Genomic DNA, 17,862 nt, shown 5'->3' on the forward strand with positions numbered 1-17,862 from the left:
GATCACAAGCCCAGGTTGGATGCATGAGACAAGTGCTCGGGGCTGGTGCACTGGGACGACCCAGAGGGATGGGGTGGGGGAGGGAGGTGGGAGGGGGGATCGGGATGGGGAACACATGTAAATCCATGGTTGATTCATGTCAATGTATGGCAAAAACCACTACAATATTGTAAAGTAATTAGCCTCCAACTAATAAAAATAAATGGAAAAAAAAAAGTAAATTGGATCAATGGGGGGAAAAAAAGAAATTTAGGCAAATTTTTAGGAATGTTAGAACTTTCTATTTTTTATTTTTATTTTATTTTAATTTTTTTTAGAACTTTTTAAAGATACATCTGCATTCTAAGATATGGAAGCAGCATGTGCAGAGCACAGAACAGCCCTCTTTAAAAATAATTCCTAGTTTTTCTGTCTAATGTGGTTGAATGACAAAGGCATAGAATGAAACAGGGAGGAAAAGTATACCTTAAGAAGTTGAATACATATAAATATTATTTGCTTTTGCAAATTAATATTTTCAGTAGGACTACTGGATATAGGCAATTAATGCCATAGGCAGTTTGTAAGGAAATCTCATCTCTCAACTACAGTGATTGTGTAGCACTATTTGGGGTTGGTTGAATCTATTTCCTTTACATGAAATATGAAGAGGGAATGGGATTTCCATAGTTACCTTTCCCTTCTCTAATTTTAAGTGTATGTAATGCGAAATTTAGCTTTTCAGTAGCATTTGTGTAAGACTTTGTAAAGTGACTATTTCTTTTGCCTGTGAAATAAATCTTGAATTTATTTTTCCAGAAAAAAAGAAGATGGCTTAGAATATAGCTAGCTTTGGATAATAGTTGATTAGTAGAGGTTAACACTTTAAACAGTGTATTCTGAAAATTACTTTTATCGCTGTTGCTTTGCCAGCTTCAGTGTGATGGTGAGGGAAGGGTATTCTTGTCAGGAGAATGCATGGAGGAAAATTTGAAAATAGTTGGTTTTCAAGATGATGTCTAACAGAGTCATTCTGGCCCATCCAGAGATTACATGAATATTTCATGGCCATCTACACTTAAATAGTTTTTCCTTCATTTGAAGTGCTGTAGTACTTTTGGATATTCAAAAAGTACCAATTACTGAGGATGCAAAAATGAATGAAGTGTGGATTCTGTGTTGAGGGAATCACTTATTTTTATGTACCATTTGTTAGCCTGTTACTTAAAGATTTGAAATTGTTTTTACTTTTTAAATATAGTTCTAAGGACTTTGCTGATAGTCCAGTGGCTGAGACTCTGGGCTTCCAAAGCAGGGGGCCCGTGTTTGATGCCTGGTCAGGAAACTGGATACTACATGCTGTGACTAAGACTTGGTGCAGCCAAATAAATAAATATATTTAAAACAAAATAATAGTTTCTATTAATGTATAAGCTTCCACAATGGTTACTATCCACTTATTATACCTGTCAATAATGTAAATGCAATTTTCTTATAAGGATTCAAACTAAATTTAAGAAATGGCAGAATTTGAAAATGTGCAATGTTAATTGTTATATATATATAACTTTTCTGTTGGTAGGTTGTTCCAGTTTTGGTGCATCTCCTGTCTGCTATCAGCAGTGTTAGACTTTACATCCCTAAAGACCTTCGACCACTGGACAATAGACAGAGTGTTCTAAAATCAATACAGGTATACACATTAATTTATGAATTAAATATAAATTTTATGTAAATATAAATAGATTGTATAACAAGGCAGTTGATATGCTTTTAAATATATTGCTTTCTTTCAGAAAAACTATAAACACTGCCAGTAGTGGCAGTTATTTTAACAAACACAGTGGCATGGCAGCAGATCTATATGTAGATTGCCCTCTCTGAATCTGCCAACAAGTTAGTCTAAAGGAGGGCTCACAGAGTAAAACATGACCACTGTTGTATGTTAAATATATTTGCTTTACTGGTTATGAATGAAAGTAACTATAGAGTGTGTTAAAAGTTTTTATATATAAAATCATGTGCCTGGACTTTTGACTACTGTAGTATAGTTAATACATGGATAAAATAGTCTTATGGAAAATTATTAGTTGGTTAGTAAATAAATATTTGAAGAGCATTTACTATGTAGCAAAGGCCATATATTAAAATCTGAGAAAACTGGATACTTTTCGTGTAGAGTAGGAATTTTTAAGCTGTAGTCCATATGTGGGCTTCTTAAAATGAATAATTCTCTTAACAATTTTACAAAAAGTTTTGTGGGTAACCGTTTTTTTTTTGTTTTTTTTTTTTGCTTCTGATACTTTTTCTTTTCTTTTTCATTTATTTTTATTAGTTGGAGGCTAATTACTTTACAATATTGTAGTGGGTTTTGTCATACATTGACAGGAACCAGCCATGGATTTACATGTATTCCCCATCCCGACCCCCCCTCCCCCCTCCCTCTCCACCCGATCCCTCTGGGTCTTCCCAGTGCACCAGGCCCGAGCACTTGTCTCATGCACCCTTCTAAGTGGCCAAATCCTGTCTTACGTTTAAGGCCTGTCTAAGACCCTAAAAGTCTTCCAGTGGGATATCAGACTGTAATAACCTATCTCTTCTCTGAGTTCACATGTTCATTATATTTAATAGTTAAATTATGTTAGAAAAAAAAATGTAGCGGTGGGAATCTGGGTCCCTTATAAAGTTTGTCTTTTTAAGTCTTTCAACTCAGTACTACGCACCCTAGGAATCAGCCCAAAGAAGTAATCAACATTGAAAAAAATTTACACTGGAGATGTTCAATTCAGGATTATTTATAATGGCAAGAAGTTATAGCAGTAAAGGTACAGTAATGGGTTTTATCAGTAAGTTGTGCTACATCCAGAACTTACTAAACTCTAAATATTAGAATTATTAATAAATTATAATACATGTCTATGTGCATAGGAAAAACATAAAAGGAAACACTGGTTTAGCTTAGTCTTAACTAAATTATCTGTGAGGTGAAAAATGAATTTTAAATATTTTGTTTCAGGAAGTTCAGAAACGTTTTCCTGATGGTGTTCCCTTACTAGATCCTATTGATGACATGGGCATTCAGGATCAAGGATTGAAAAAAGTTATCCAGAAAGTAGAGGCCTTTGAGCATCGAATGTATTCTCATCCTCTTCACAATGATCCAAATTTGGAAACTGTGTATACACTTTGTGAAAAAAAAGCACAGGTATGGCAGAAACGTTTTTATCATAGAATTCTATGTATTTCACTATATGAAAGAGTATATATTTTTTTCATTTTATTTTTCTATTGGTTTCATCAGCTAAAGCAGGAAGATGTCTAGCTGTCCATTCTTACCAGCAAAAAAAAGTTGATTGCTTTAATTGAGATATCATTCATATAGCATAACATTCATCCCTTTAAAGCATACCATTTAGTGGTTGTTAGTGTATTCACAGTATGGTCTACAACTATAACCACTGTCTAACTCCAGAACATTCTCATCACCCTCAAAAGAAACCTCATACCTATTAGCAGTCACTCCCCATTTCCCTACCCTCCAGTCTATGGCAGCTGCAAATCTCATTTTTGCCTTATAGATTTGCCTGTTCTGGAGGTTTCATATAAATAATACAATATGTGGCCTCTGTATTTGTCTTCTTAGTTAACGTCTTCAAGATTCATCCATGTTGTAGCATGAATTTGTATTGTATTCCTTTTTATAGCTGAAAAATATTCCCTTATATATGTGTTACACCGCATTCTGTTTATCATTCATCAGCTGATGAACATTTGGAGTTTTTCCATTTCTTGGCTGTTATGAATAATACTGCTATGAACATTTGTGTACAATTTTTGTGTGGACATATGTTTTCATTTCCCTTAGATGGAATTGGGTAGAATTGCTGGGTCATAGAGGAACTCTGTGTTTAACTTTATGAGAAACTGCCAAACTGTGTTCCAAAGTGGCTTCACCATTTTATATTCTCAGCAGCTTATTAAAGTTCCAGTTTCTCCACATCCTCCCCAACATTTATTATTGTCTGCATTTTTAATTATAGCTGTTCTAGTGGTAAGAAATAGTAGTTCACCTTTTTAGGGTAACTAGCTGTGTTTTCTAACCAGTTAAAGCATTCTTACAGCCATTCTGAATAATGAATTTAGAAAAAGTTTTTTGAAGTGAACACGTTTCTTTCCACTGTCCACTTCTCTTCAACTAGAATCTCTTGTATATCCAAATATCATTTTCTCCTTGAAGTTTATAACTCTTTGCTTTTATGCTTTCTCAGCTTTTATCACATGCCACTCTTACTGTGTTTGTCTTTCTGTCTCACAAACTAGATTTTAAGCTCCTTAGGCTCAGGTGTTTCATTTTAGCTTACTTGTACTCTTTCATATCTCCCATAATGATCTGTTTTTATAAAGTAGATGCCTGGTATTTACTGAATAAATAATATGAGTAGAAACCTCTTGGCCTAATAAAGTAATGTGCTCAGCTCGTGGTTTTCACAGCACTGCCCCTTCCTAGCTTTTTGTGAACTGACATGATGTGGCCCTGTGCCATGTTCTCAGTGAACATGTGGTATATATACTGTGCCATGGCCCACCATGAAGGTTTCTTCTCAAAATGAGAAACTGAGACGTTAAAAGCTGAGTATGCTCAGAGTATGCTAGTGTGATCCTCGCCTGCTCACCTCTCACCAGGACCTTTGCAGCTCCCTCCCTGCTTCCAGTTACTCCCTACACCAGAGAATCAAATTCAACAGTTTCAACACAAGAACAAAGAGACCTGAGTTTGGTTGAGTGATAACTGGAGAGTATCCATGGATAACATGACTTGAACCCCCAGAGAAAGGCATTATCTGAGCTACTCAAATATAACAAAAAGGCCCTAGTGTCTGGCTAAAAGTCTGGCTAAATGAACTTGTTATAAAGACTGTAATACATGCAAAAAGTGCTTATGCAAGAGCATCAAGTTCTAAAAGTAAGACCTAAAATTGATGTGGACTGTGTTTTTACTTTTGCTGAGTAGTAGTTATACACCAAAAGAGACTGAAAGGAAAACTGAGTTGTGAGATTATAGTAGGTATCTCCCCTGTTCCCCCTTACTTATACTTTAAGAAAACTATGAAGAGTTAACAATTTTATGACCTAGAGACTTCAAGATAAACTTAACATTCCTTAGCCCCGCCTAGGAAGCCCTTCAGAATCTGACTCTCAACTGTCAACATTTTAAGTCCTCATACCCTCTGACCCAGCTTTCTACAAAGTGAGACAATATGAGGATGCTCTTGTAGCATTGTTTGAAAAAGCAAATGAATATAAACAACCTCTGAGTTCATCAGTAGAAAGTTACATACATGAATTGTGCGTATCCACACAGTGGGTATCAAAATGACCCTTAAAAAGAATGAGGTAAATGTATATGTACTTTTTGGAAAAGAAATCCTGATTGTATTAAGTGGGAAAGGAAGCTGATCACACTTTTGTGGGGAAGACTGCTATACCTGTGTGTTCATGTATTTACAGACATGGATAATCTATTTTGTGTTCTTTTAAGGTATGTAGAAAAAGATCTAGAACAGCATCATGCAGTATATAATACAAGCTTCTCACATAATTTTAAATTCTTTAGTAGACATTTTTTAAAAAGTGAAAAACAGGTGAAATTAATTTTAATAAGATTTTTATTTAACTCAGTGTATCCAGAATACATTTCAACATGTAATCAGTATAAAAATTACTGAGGTAAAGATCTTAAATAGTAGACTCTCTTCTACCAACCTGTAAGCTTTGTATGCCTCTGAATATTTAGCACAATCTTCCATGCTAATAACATAGGCGCATCTTCAACTAAAGAAACTTTAGAAGATAATTTTTTTTTCTGATAGGCCTAATAAACATGCCAGGTGGCATAGAGGTAGCATGCTAGGTAACATATAAAGCATTCCTTCTTATCCTCCTAGCATTGTGACATGTCAGTTCAAAGCAATGTAAATAATTGGTAAGAGTTTAAATTCTGGAATCTGAATCCCATCAAATCCCAAGCTTGGGTTTGAATCCCAGTTTTTATTTTTCTCTATCTCTGTGATCTTGACCAGGTTACTTGGTAATCTCTCTCTGCCTCGGTTTTCTCATCTGTAAAATGCACATTTATGTCTGCTGTAAGAATTAAATGAAATAATGTAAAGCACTTGAAGAATCAGAATTCATAGTTAGCTGTCAATGTCAGTTACTGACCACAGTCATTGCCTTTAACTTTTCCTCAGTTGAAGCTTAATAAAGCATCTGCAAAATACCAAGTCTTTGAATTTCAGCTTCTCAGTTCCTAAACTTTCTGTCAATGTTTTTCTGAACTTCAAGCCTCCACTTTAGGATCCCAGTGTTTTTTTGCATTGTACTGTCATCCTCTGTCACAGTTGATGAGTATATAATATTTACAGATTAATGTAATTTTAAAACACATCTAACCTAAAGTATGACCTCAAAATAACATTTTCCTTTAAAACTTTCATCTCTGTCTACAGAATAAAGACTTATTTTCTTTGCTAAATCCTTTTCCAGCTTTTAGGCAGATCTTCATGCAGTTTGAGGGCTTAAAAGAGAAAGAACACAAGATTCATACAATCATCTTTCTTTCTTTATTCTCTTGAGTTGCCCCTAATTCCATAAGGATGAGAAGCTGGAGCTGATGTGATTGCTACCTCAGATAACATCATCATTCTTGTATAATATCCTGGAATAGTAAGAAACTGCTATGTTCCTCTCCACCCCTCCCCCCAATATAATATTTTTTGTTTCATTTCATGAATAAATATAACTTTTGTTTATTTTATTATTGAACTTCTTTTTACTTTTGTATGCCTTAGATTGCAATAGACATTAAATCCGCTAAGCGAGAACTAAAGAAAGCAAGAACTGTCCTACAAATGGATGAGCTCAAATGTCGCAAACGTGTTTTAAGGAGGTTGGGATTTGCTACATCTTCTGATGTCATAGAGATGAAAGGACGAGTGGCTTGTGAGATAAGCAGGTAATACCTGGTTGTTCTAGGAAACTGATTCTAAAATGGAATACTGATTTTAAAAGAGGCCTGTTAATCTTTTGGAAAAAGAACGTTTTAAAAATAATAAAGTTTGGTGCTTTTCATATTAAAATACTGGTTTTGGCCATGAAGTTGAGAAATTAGGGAGAATAAAAATCTTGGATTTTACTAATTAATGCAGACACCATTAGTATTTTCATGTTTCCTTTTTATTTTATAGCACTGTGGAATTTTTATGTAACTGTAGTCTTAGTTTACACATGAATTTTTATACTTCTGAGTTTTTTGTAGTTACGAGCAGCTTCCCACCTTGAAACTAAAATCATTGTCCTCTTTTATGTAAAGTTTTGGGCTAACGTAGCATATTGCATGCCACAGCTTAAAATCAGATATAATCTTTTGTATATTAGATATAAGCTGTTTATTTTGGTAATCTTCTACCACATTATAAATGACCTTAAAGCTAAATGATTTAAAGCAGAAGTCATTTCATTCTCTCTGGTTGTTTCTGTGGGTCAGAAATTCTAGAAGAGTGGGCCCTTAGGATGGTTCTGGCTCAGGATCCCTTGTGACTGCTATCATTTTGAAGATATTTTGCCATAGTCACTCTCTGTGAGTCCATAAAAGTCATCTCAAAGTAGCTTTTATGTACTCACCAAGGCCCTAATGAATGGGGTCAGAAAATTACAAACCTTTGTAAATGCTTTTGGACATTCCTGATGAAGACTTACTCATATCGTTCTTGTGGATCATCTAGTTCAGATACGACTTCAGATATCTGCTGGGGCCAAGATTCTGTGGCAGACAGAACAGTTCTAGGTCAACAAGAGGAGGCAGCAACTACCCAGCCCCAATTAGTTATTACAAAATAATGTGATATCAGAGTATAACTTAGAGAAGTCAAATATCTAGTTTCTTTTCTTTTTTTGTGTGTGTGAAATCTCTTGATTTTTAAATGTTCACAAAATAATTCAGATTATGTTTTTAGATTCCTATGCAAGCTAAATATAAAACACTTCATGTTAGATTTGGCCCACAGGCTTGTATTGAATAGCTTTCCTTTAACCTTGATAAAATTAAGCTTTCCTGCTTTGTAATTAAAGAAACCTCAGTACTATAAAGTTAATAATATATGCAGGATTTAAATTTAGACTATAACATCACTCTGCTTATTGAAATGCCAAAATTAATGTTATTGGAATTATTTCTTTGTGATGTAATATAGTATTCAATAATTGAATTATTAAATTAAGATTGATATTAATTTAAATTTATTTTAAATTATTAAATTAATATAAATTTAATATATTATTAAATAATTGATGTATTTCTCTTGGATATCTGCAGCTAGATTTAGTCTTGGAAGAAAGAATATTTGGAGATAAAGATAGCAACATCATATACCAAAGCACATTACTTTCCCCCCAGATTTGCCTCTCCTCCTGATCTAGGAGAATAAAACCACTGCAGGCAAAAACTGAGGAGTCATCCTAGATTCCTCCTCTCCCTTCTTACTCTCTTTCCACATCTTGATGATTGTTTTCTGTCTCTGTGCTGTTTTAACTGTTCCCACTAACTGAAGTACATCCCTTTTATAAGTTTCTGCAACCCATCCTTTATTCTCTTGCTTTCAGAATTGTCTTTCCAAAGCATAAATCCTAGCATGTCATTCTTTGGTAAAAGTCTGCCAATGATTTTCTGTTGCTTTTAAAATAAATTCCATAATTGAGTATATTCTTGCCCTTTGCTGTGTATCCCTTCTGTTGCCACATCCCACACAAGTTTCTTGCATTTAGCATGACCTTTCCATCAGTCCCCATTCCTGCATGTTTTTGTCAAGATCTTCTGAAACTTGCTTTGAGTTTCTTCAGATTGATTTTAGTTTCCTCAACTTTTTTTTGCATAATTGCCTATATAAATCTCTACTAAATTGCCATCATGTGCTTATTATCTTTCTCATCTGCCTCTCTCACATTAGATTATAGAAGTAGTCTCATTTGTATTTTTGTCCTTTTGCTTTCGCTGTTTATCATCTGGAACCCATATTTAGCTTTTGGCTTTTTTTTTTGATTAGTTATTACTGTAAAGATTGATGGTTTGTGACATTTCTTTTAGAAATTGTAAGAAGTTTGCAAAATGTGTGTCTGCTGTGGATACATTCTAATTAAGATGTCTAATAAAGTTGTTTTTCATTTTCTGTTTTTTAAAGTTATTTGTAAAAATAATTCAAATTTAATTGAGCTACAAACAATTTAAAAGGTCCTTAAACCTAGGTAATAAATGCTAATGGCTGATTTTTTTGGTATTCTGAGAGTCAAGAAAATATTTTTTCGATGAATATCTGTTTTGGTGTTTGCTAGGATGAGCTCTTTATATGAAACACCCATTTCACATTTACTATTGATTTATTCATAAATATAAAGACCTGCCATTTCCTTAGTTAGATAAGTCTTAATTTAAAACTATGTCTTAAGGATGTGTGGGTACATATGTGTGTTTTTATATTCTGATGTTTGGAGTTTTGTGTGTTTTTTTTGTGGTGGTGGTACAGTGCTGATGAGCTCCTCCTAACTGAGATGATGTTTAATGGCCTTTTCAATGACCTGTCTGCAGAACAAGCAACGGCACTACTGAGCTGCTTTGTGTTTCAAGAGAATGTGAGTTTGTGTATTTACCACATCTTATTTATTAATTTGCATTTTAATGGTTTAATTTTAATATTATCAATTTTTAAATTATAGACAATCATTATTAGTCAGATTCTAAGTTGTAAATTTGTTCTATAACCCAGTGCATTATTTGAAGGTCTGGCTTAGTCAGACAGCCCTAGAAGGAAAAAGAACACATGAAATTAGGCAAACCAGTAAAAATGAAAAGAGAATGAGATTGAATTAATACGCCTTTTCTCAGTTTTGGAGAGTAACTGTGAGGCAGCTAATTATATTGATACTAGCGGCTGAAATCTTTGTTTTCATAGGCAAGATTTGAGGTAATGGCCATAAGATTCTCATCAATCATCTTTTCAAATGAGTAGTTAGTTGATTTTCAACAACTTCTAAGAAATAAAAAAAAATGAAGTGCTAGATGGACCATGAGAACACTAATCATCCATTGTGCTCAGTCGCATCTGATTGCTTACAACCCCGTGGACTGTAGCCCAACAGGCTCCTCTGTCCACATAGTTTTCTAGACAGGAATACTGGAGTGGGTTGTCATTTCCTGCTTCAGGGGATCTTCCCCAACCCAGGGGTCAAACCTGCGTCCCCTCCATTGGCAGGTGGAATCTTTACCACTGCATCACCTGGTAAGCCCGTTACTTTAATTCAAAAGCCAGTATTTGTTTAAAAGAGTAAAACACATGTTTCACATTTCAAATTCAAGATTTTATTCACTGTGTATAAAATTAATGAAGTAAGAGTAAGGATATTTGCCTTCTAAAAATAATTCAATGTTATATAAATTTTTAGACCTTTTATGATATATACTTAGTTTAATTTTTAAAAAAGTAAATTGTGTAAGACAGATTTGTTTTTGCAGTTCTGCCATTAATCTATTTATCCATTAACTATTTCCTTATTAATCAGATCAGTTACATGACTTCTTGAACTAGGTCTGGGCATTTTTTCTTTAAGCTCTCTGATTACAGATTAACATTACAAGTATAGTGGCCATGATAACAAGTAGGACAGTAATCAAAAAGTGATTTATGCTCTCTTAAGAATGCCTGCTGTGTACTTATGAAAAAATTTAATCTGCTTGTGAGGAATGCATTTCTTTATGAAATATTATGTTTGGCTGTTTTCCTTAGGTTCAAAGTCTTACTACATTAATTTCCGAGATAATTAAGAATGTTTGTCAGATTTTCTTTGAATAGATCTAAGGTTTACAGATTGTTTGGGGGTTGATTTTCTGCCTATGGCAGACTTTGTTTTCTAGCTAATTTCTTATACTGTGTTGTGTTTTTTGTTTTTAATGTGGAAAAACAAAATTCCTGTCTTTTGAGAGGCGAAGTGTGTTACCTCTTCACAGGAGTTGGGCTTCACCAAACCATAGTTTATAAATCTTGGGGCAAGATGTCACTATGTGTAGTAAAGATTTGTTCAGTGAGGCCCCACTATGCTATATGTAGTGTCATCATTCTTACAGTGCCTTCAACATCAAAATGGATTATTGTGTTGAAAGTAACATGGAATGTTGTTGATACTTTAAAAAGTATTTTCTAGCCAGAGAAGAAGGTAAATACAGTAAGATATTGATTATCAATGCTGATAATTTATATTTTAAAATGTGTTATTTCTGAAACTGTGTCCTTATTTTTTATATCATTAAAAGTAATACAAGATTACACAGTCTTTATAGTATCAAGTGTTTTTCAAATGCTTATTAATCACCCATTGTGTGCAGTGCAGAGACCTAGACCTGAGAGAGACAGCAGAATTTCTTGCTTTCCTGATACTTTTGTGTATGCTAGTCAGTGAAGATAAAGAAATCACAAACAGACATATTATGTCAGAAGGATGAAGGGTTTGGAGAAAAGTGAAGCAAAGGAGGCAAATAGAAATCATTGTGGGGGGCTGCGTTTACTGTTTTAAATAAGGTGATCAGAAAAAGCCTCACTGATAGAGTAAAATTTGAATCAAGACCTAAAGGAGAGACAGGGGACAAACGCATGTACCTGGTGGGAGCGTGTTGATAAAATGACAGACACTTAACTTACTTATATCATGACCAGTGCCTTCTACTAATAGTGACCAGGAAAGAGGAAGCGATCAGTAACTGGTGACCAGGGAATGGATATAATATCAAAAACATTTACAGTCTTGCCTACTTTTCACTAAACTGAGATACTGAGTTCTTTCTGGCCATTTTGCTTTCTCATTATTTATCATGATTTTTTTGTTTTAACAGGAATAACACAGAACCTGGTTCATAATTTATTATATAATATATACCTGATACAAATCAAAACCAAGTCCTATATAAATATTGATGCTTAAAGGCAGATCTGTTACAACTAGCCTGTAGTTTGGTTTTTATTTAACTTACCTATAATTACTTTAAATCTTGTTTCACACATATATACATACATTTCTTGTAATAATTTTTTATATAGTAAGTCTACCTTTGTCAAAATTAATTGTTCCTTAATATTAGATTGGCAAAAGTAATTACAGTTTCGGACCCTGACTTTTAAATCATTATAACTAGGCTCAAGTTCATCTTTATTAACTAAAATAGGAACCATTATAATTAACATATTTTTACCAGTGAGAAATGTTTGTTTATTCTTGTAGCATAGAAATTCGTGCTTTGGGATTTGATGAACTCATAGAAAGCACTTTCTGCATCTTGCTGGTTGTGGAAGCATTTTCCCTTCAAAAAGTTGTCGAGATACTTGAAGTGGTAGTGAGTTGGTGAGAGGTCAGGTGAATATGGCAGATGAAGCCAAACTTTGCAGCCCAATTCGTTCAGCTTTTGAAACGTTGGTTGTGCAACATGCCATCAAGTGTTGTCGTGGAGAATTGGGCCCTTTCTGTTGATCAGTGCCTGCTGCAGGCATTGCAGTTTTGGGTGCATGTCATTGGCTTGCTGAGCATACTTCGCAGATGTAATGGTTTCGCCTGGATTCATAAAGCTGTCATGGATCACACAAGCAGCAGACCACCAAACAGTGACCATGACCCTTTTTTTGGAGCAAGTTTGGGTTTGGGAAGTGCCGTAGAGCTTTTTCTGCATCCAGCCAATGAGCTAGTTGTCTCTGACTGTCGTATAAAATCCACTGTTCATTGCACATCACAATCCAGTTGAGAAATGGTCCGTTATTGAGTAGAATAACAGAAGATGACACCTCAAAATGGTGAATATTTTGATTTTCAGTCAGCTCATGAAGCACCCACTTATCGAGCTTTTTCACCCTTTCAGTTTCCTTCAAATGCCAAATGAGCATACAGTGGTCATTGTTGAGTTCTTGGGCACCTTCTTGTGTAGATGGAAGAGGATCAGCTTCAACGATCCTCTCAGGTGATTGCCGCTAACTTCTGGTGGTCAGTCACTGCTCGCCTCATCTTCAGGGCTCTCGTCGTCTTTGCAAAACTTCTTGAACCAGCACTGCACTGAATATTCATTAGCAATTCCTGGGTCAAATGCATTGGTGATGTTGTGAGTTGTCTCCACTGCTTTATCACTCCTTTTGTTTTTTTTTTTTTTTTAATATTATTTTATTAGTTGGAGGCCAATCACTTCACAACATTTCAGTGGGTTTTGTCATACATTGACATGAATCAGCCATATAGTTACATGTATTCCCCATCCCGATCCCACCTCCCACCTCCCTCTCCACCCGACTCCTCAGGGTCCTCCCAGTGCACCAGGCCCGAGCACTTGACTCATGCATCCCACCTGGGCTGGTGGTCTGTTTCACCATAGATAATATACATGCTGTTCTTTCAAAACATCCCACCCTCACATTCTCCCCCAGAGTTCAAAAGTCTGTTCTGTACTTCTGTGTCTCTTTTTCTGTTTTGCATATAGGGTTATCGCTACCATCTATCTAAATTCCGTATATATGTGTTAGTATGCTGTAATGTTCTTTATCTTTCTGGCTTACTTCACTCTGTATAATGGGCTCCAGTTTCATCCATCTCATTAGAACTGATTCAAATGAATTCTTTTTAACGGCTGAATAATATTCCATGGTGTATATGTACCACAGCTTCCTTATCCATTCATCTGCTGATGGGCATCTGGGTTGCTTCCATGTCCTGGCTATTATAAACAGTGCTGCGATGAACACTGGGGTACATGTGTCTCTTTCAGATCTGGATTCCTCAGTGTTTATCACTCCTTTTGAACTTGAATAAGAAATTTGCTTGAATTTGCTTTCCATAGTCTAAAATACAAATAAAATAAAGAGCAAGTAATAATTTATTAGCAAAAAGCTTTATAAAGCAAGAAATGAGCAGGAGACCTGGGTTCAGTCCCTGGGTTGGGAAAATCTCTTGAAGAAGGGCATGGCAACCCACTCCAGTGTTCTTTCCTGGAGAATTCCATGGACAGAGGAGCCTGGTGGGCTACAGGGCTACAGTCCCTGGGGTTGCAAAGAGTAGGACATGACTAAGCAGCTAACACTTTCCAAAGTGGTTAGAGAGTTAGAAATACTTGGGTAAAATTAAAATTGAAGGCATTACTTCCAATGTAACTTACCCAAGATTTCTAGTTTTCACAGGTTAAAAGTTGCCTAGAAGTCAAACTGTTTAAAAAAATCAAAGTATGATATAACAGTTTATAAATGTTGATGTAACTGAACTATGTATGTTTACAGTATTTGCTCTCCTTCAGTTCTGTTTATGGTCACAAAAAATAGCTAATTTAGCACACTTTGCAAATTTAGGAGTGCAGTATTTTCCTCTGAAATATAAAAGAATAGTATAATTCAGGATGACAGGAGTGATAATTTTGCTTACATAATTAAGTTAATTAGAAACTTTAAATGCTAATGACTGAGGTCTTATAATTTAAAATTAATGGATATCATGAAAGCTTTGTTTGGTTTTTAAAAGTAAATAGTATATAATGCATTTTAAGCTTGGGTTTTGTATATAATCTTCCCTTTCTTTTTTAGTCTAGTGAGATGCCCAAATTAACAGAGCAATTAGCAGGACCACTTCGTCAAATGCAGGTAAGATTTTTTTGAACTACATATTTTATGAATAGTATATTGTGAAATAAACATTTGTGACAGTCTAATAGTATTTTTCATTCCACCGAGACAGCTTCCTTCAAATTAAATATATCATTTGATGTTAGTTTTTTCATTTAATACTATTTTGATAACATCATTTGTAACTTTTATTTTAAAAATAAAACCATCTCCCTCACCAAAGTAATAAGTTATATAGAGTTGCTTTGAGTACAGATTTACCATTGCATAGTGTAGATAAACTGTATCAGCAATTCAGTGCATGCACTGTGTTCCTTGATGTTAAGAATGGCATCTTGATAGAGTTAGTTCAATTTGTTTTACATTTTTCTATCCTAGTTTATAATAAATTTTAAAATCAGGTTCTAAGATTGTCTCTGGATCCTCAAAGACGTAGCTTTTTGATACCAGGGACCAGCTTTATGGAAGACAAATTTTTCACCATCAGGGTGGGGTGGGCAGGTGGTTTGGGGATGATTTTACATTTAGTGTGCACTTTACTTCTGTTATTGTTAATCAGCTCCCCCTCAGATCATCAGGTATTAGATCCCAGAGTTTGGGGACCCTTGGTTCATAATAATGAATTGGTCTCTTTTATTATTTTTTTAGGAAGAATGATTTTATCTACCTTTTCAGCATTAGGCAAAAAGACAGGAAAAGATGGACTGTAAGACATTGCAAGAGAGGAATGAAGAGTGAATCATAAAAATGGTCTCTGTAGTGGAACATTTAGCACTTTTTCTTGTTACTAAGAAGTTTAAACTCCAGAACCAGTGAAGTCTTCATAGTCCTGGGGGTTTTTGACCCTTTCAGTTACCAGGGGAAAAGAATGACTCTTAACTTCTTATCGTCAGGAAAAGAAAATCTTAAAATGTACCTTTTTTTAAAGCTTTGTTGGAGAAAAGCATCATTTCGCCATAGGACTTTTGTTTCTCTAAGGCTGTTTTGTTATTGTTGTCTTTGTTCTGTTAATGAAACAGAGATTAGTTAAATGTCACTCTTGAATAGTTTTAATGAAGACTTTTGGTTATTGTACAAAAGGTATTACTGGGTGAAAATCATGCTCTTGATTTGTTTTTTCTAATTAATGTAGTGAGAACGCTTTGCTGTTTGATTACTGAACAATGGGTCAGGCAGTGTGACTACTTAGAAGCAGAACATCCAGATTGTAGGCATATTATTACCAAGGAAGAAAAAGGAAACTTGTAGAATACTGGCTTTGGAAGCCTAAAGAAAAAGTGACAGGGGAGAGCGTAAGTAAGAAATTTGAAGCATATCTTTTCTTTTCAAAGGAATGTGCTAAAAGAATTGCAAAAGTTTCAGCAGAAGCCAAATTGGAAATTGATGAGGAGACTTATCTAAGCTCATTTAAACCTCACTTAATGGATGTAGTATACACCTGGGCAACTGGAGCTACATTTGCCCATATCTGCAAAATGACAGATGTCTTTGAAGGTATGGTTAAGTTTTCTATACATATACTTCTTTCTGATATAAGAAATATACTTAGGATGACATTGATTTACCAAAAAATAATAATATATTATTTCTAATTTTTGATAATAAAGGGAAATCTTCTGCCCATATAGGGGTTTCCCTGGTGGTTCAGTGGTAAAGAATCTGCCTGCAAATGCAGGAGACTTCCTGCCATGCAAGAGGTGCAGGTCAATCCCTGGGCTGGGAAGATCCCCTGGAGAAGCAAATGGCAACCTTCTCCAGTATCCTTGCCTGGGAAATCCCATGGACAGAGAAGCCTGGCAGGCTGCGTGCAGTCCATAGCGTCACCAAAGAGTCTGACACGGTTTAGTGACTAAACAACACCCTAATGGCTTACTATGTAATTCCACCAAAAAATAGCAGAGCTGAAAATGCTGTCCATTGCATTTCTAAAATCAAATACTTTTAACTGAAGAAAAAATTTAAATGAAAAAGTAAAGGTAAAGGAAATATAAAAGGAGTAATTATAAGTGAATTATAAGAAGCAAATAATAGGCACAGTATATAAAGAAAGCCATATTTAGAAATGTTGTATTCATTGCAAAAAGATTGGCTTATGTAGATATATATAGTGGTGAATTCTGTATACATTGAACTTTCTTAAAAATGAAAATAAATGATCTTGGACTTCATAGCGATTATTGTAAGATACTCAAAATATTACTATTTCTTAACTATTTATTTTGAGAGAAATTATTTTTAACATACCCTGAGTTATATGCTTTTCACCCGGTATCGTTGAAGACTAACTAATAGATTATTGAGTTTATGAATCAGTGATTTTTGTGATGCATAGATTAAACATCACAAAATCAGCTGTGAGCCTTTACTTCAATGCATTGAATTTTATGGGTTTTAAGGTTTTAAATATGACGATCCCCTGGAGAAGGGAAAAGCTACCCATGCCAGTATTCTGGCCTGGAGAATTCCATGGACTGTGTATAGTCCATGGGGTTGCAAAGAGTCGGACACAACTGAGTGACCTTCACTTTCATTTTTAAATTAATAGTGTGTTGTTTTAGTCCTTACCCTAAAGTTTATTTCTAAACTTCCATTAAATGATCATTAGTATTATGGTCCCCAAATCTTTTTATGAATACTACACTCTGTTATGAGGATGGTGATTATTTATTAGTAAACAATGTGCCAGGCATTGTGCTATAGTCAGCTTTTTATATAATTTAAATCTAATCACCAAATGGCACATCTGAGTAGTTACTTACTATTTGCACTTTGCACAAGGAGACTGATTTATAAAAGGTAAATAATTTGGCCAAGGTCATGGAGGTGTACTGCATGACAACAGTATGTTTGAATTCTGGACTCTGTGACTGCAGGTCACATGGTAATTGATTACTTCATCTAAAAACAGTGATACCTCATCTTTGAGTTTTGGATCACCAAGAGAATTCTTAAATACTACCTAGAATTGTGCCATCTCCATCCTCTGAAAATTCATGCTGTAGGGGTGGTCAGAAGGCCTGTCATAACTGATGGTCTGAGAAGAGGGACGTGTGACACCCTCACCTCACTTAACGCACAGAAACCCGGGGTGGGGTGGTGTATGACAGCTTGTGTGTTTCAGAGATACAAAGGCAATCAAGTACAGGATCACCACTCTTCAGTATAACTTCTTTTTGGAAGATAAGAATGAAACCATGAC

The 17,862-nt window shown here is 34.9% G+C and overlaps 1 protein-coding gene across 1 annotated transcript in view; it reads left to right on the forward strand.

Moving 5' to 3' along the window:
* The window catches only part of MTREX (Mtr4 exosome RNA helicase), a 94,234-nt gene that overhangs the window by 65,501 nt on the left and 10,871 nt on the right, over positions 1-17,862 (forward strand). The window contains exons 20-25 of the mRNA XM_065905789.1: positions 1,562-1,672; positions 2,996-3,184; positions 6,828-6,991; positions 9,555-9,660; positions 14,625-14,681; positions 15,995-16,157. Of these exons, the coding sequence (XP_065761861.1) occupies positions 1,562-1,672; positions 2,996-3,184; positions 6,828-6,991; positions 9,555-9,660; positions 14,625-14,681; positions 15,995-16,157 (790 nt within the window). The remainder of the gene's footprint in view (positions 1-1,561; positions 1,673-2,995; positions 3,185-6,827; positions 6,992-9,554; positions 9,661-14,624; positions 14,682-15,994; positions 16,158-17,862) is intronic.

The sequence above is a fragment of the Muntiacus reevesi genome, chromosome 14 (assembly GCF_963930625.1).
Source record: "Muntiacus reevesi chromosome 14, mMunRee1.1, whole genome shotgun sequence".
In the NCBI taxonomy this organism is placed as follows: Eukaryota; Metazoa; Chordata; class Mammalia; order Artiodactyla; family Cervidae; genus Muntiacus; species Muntiacus reevesi.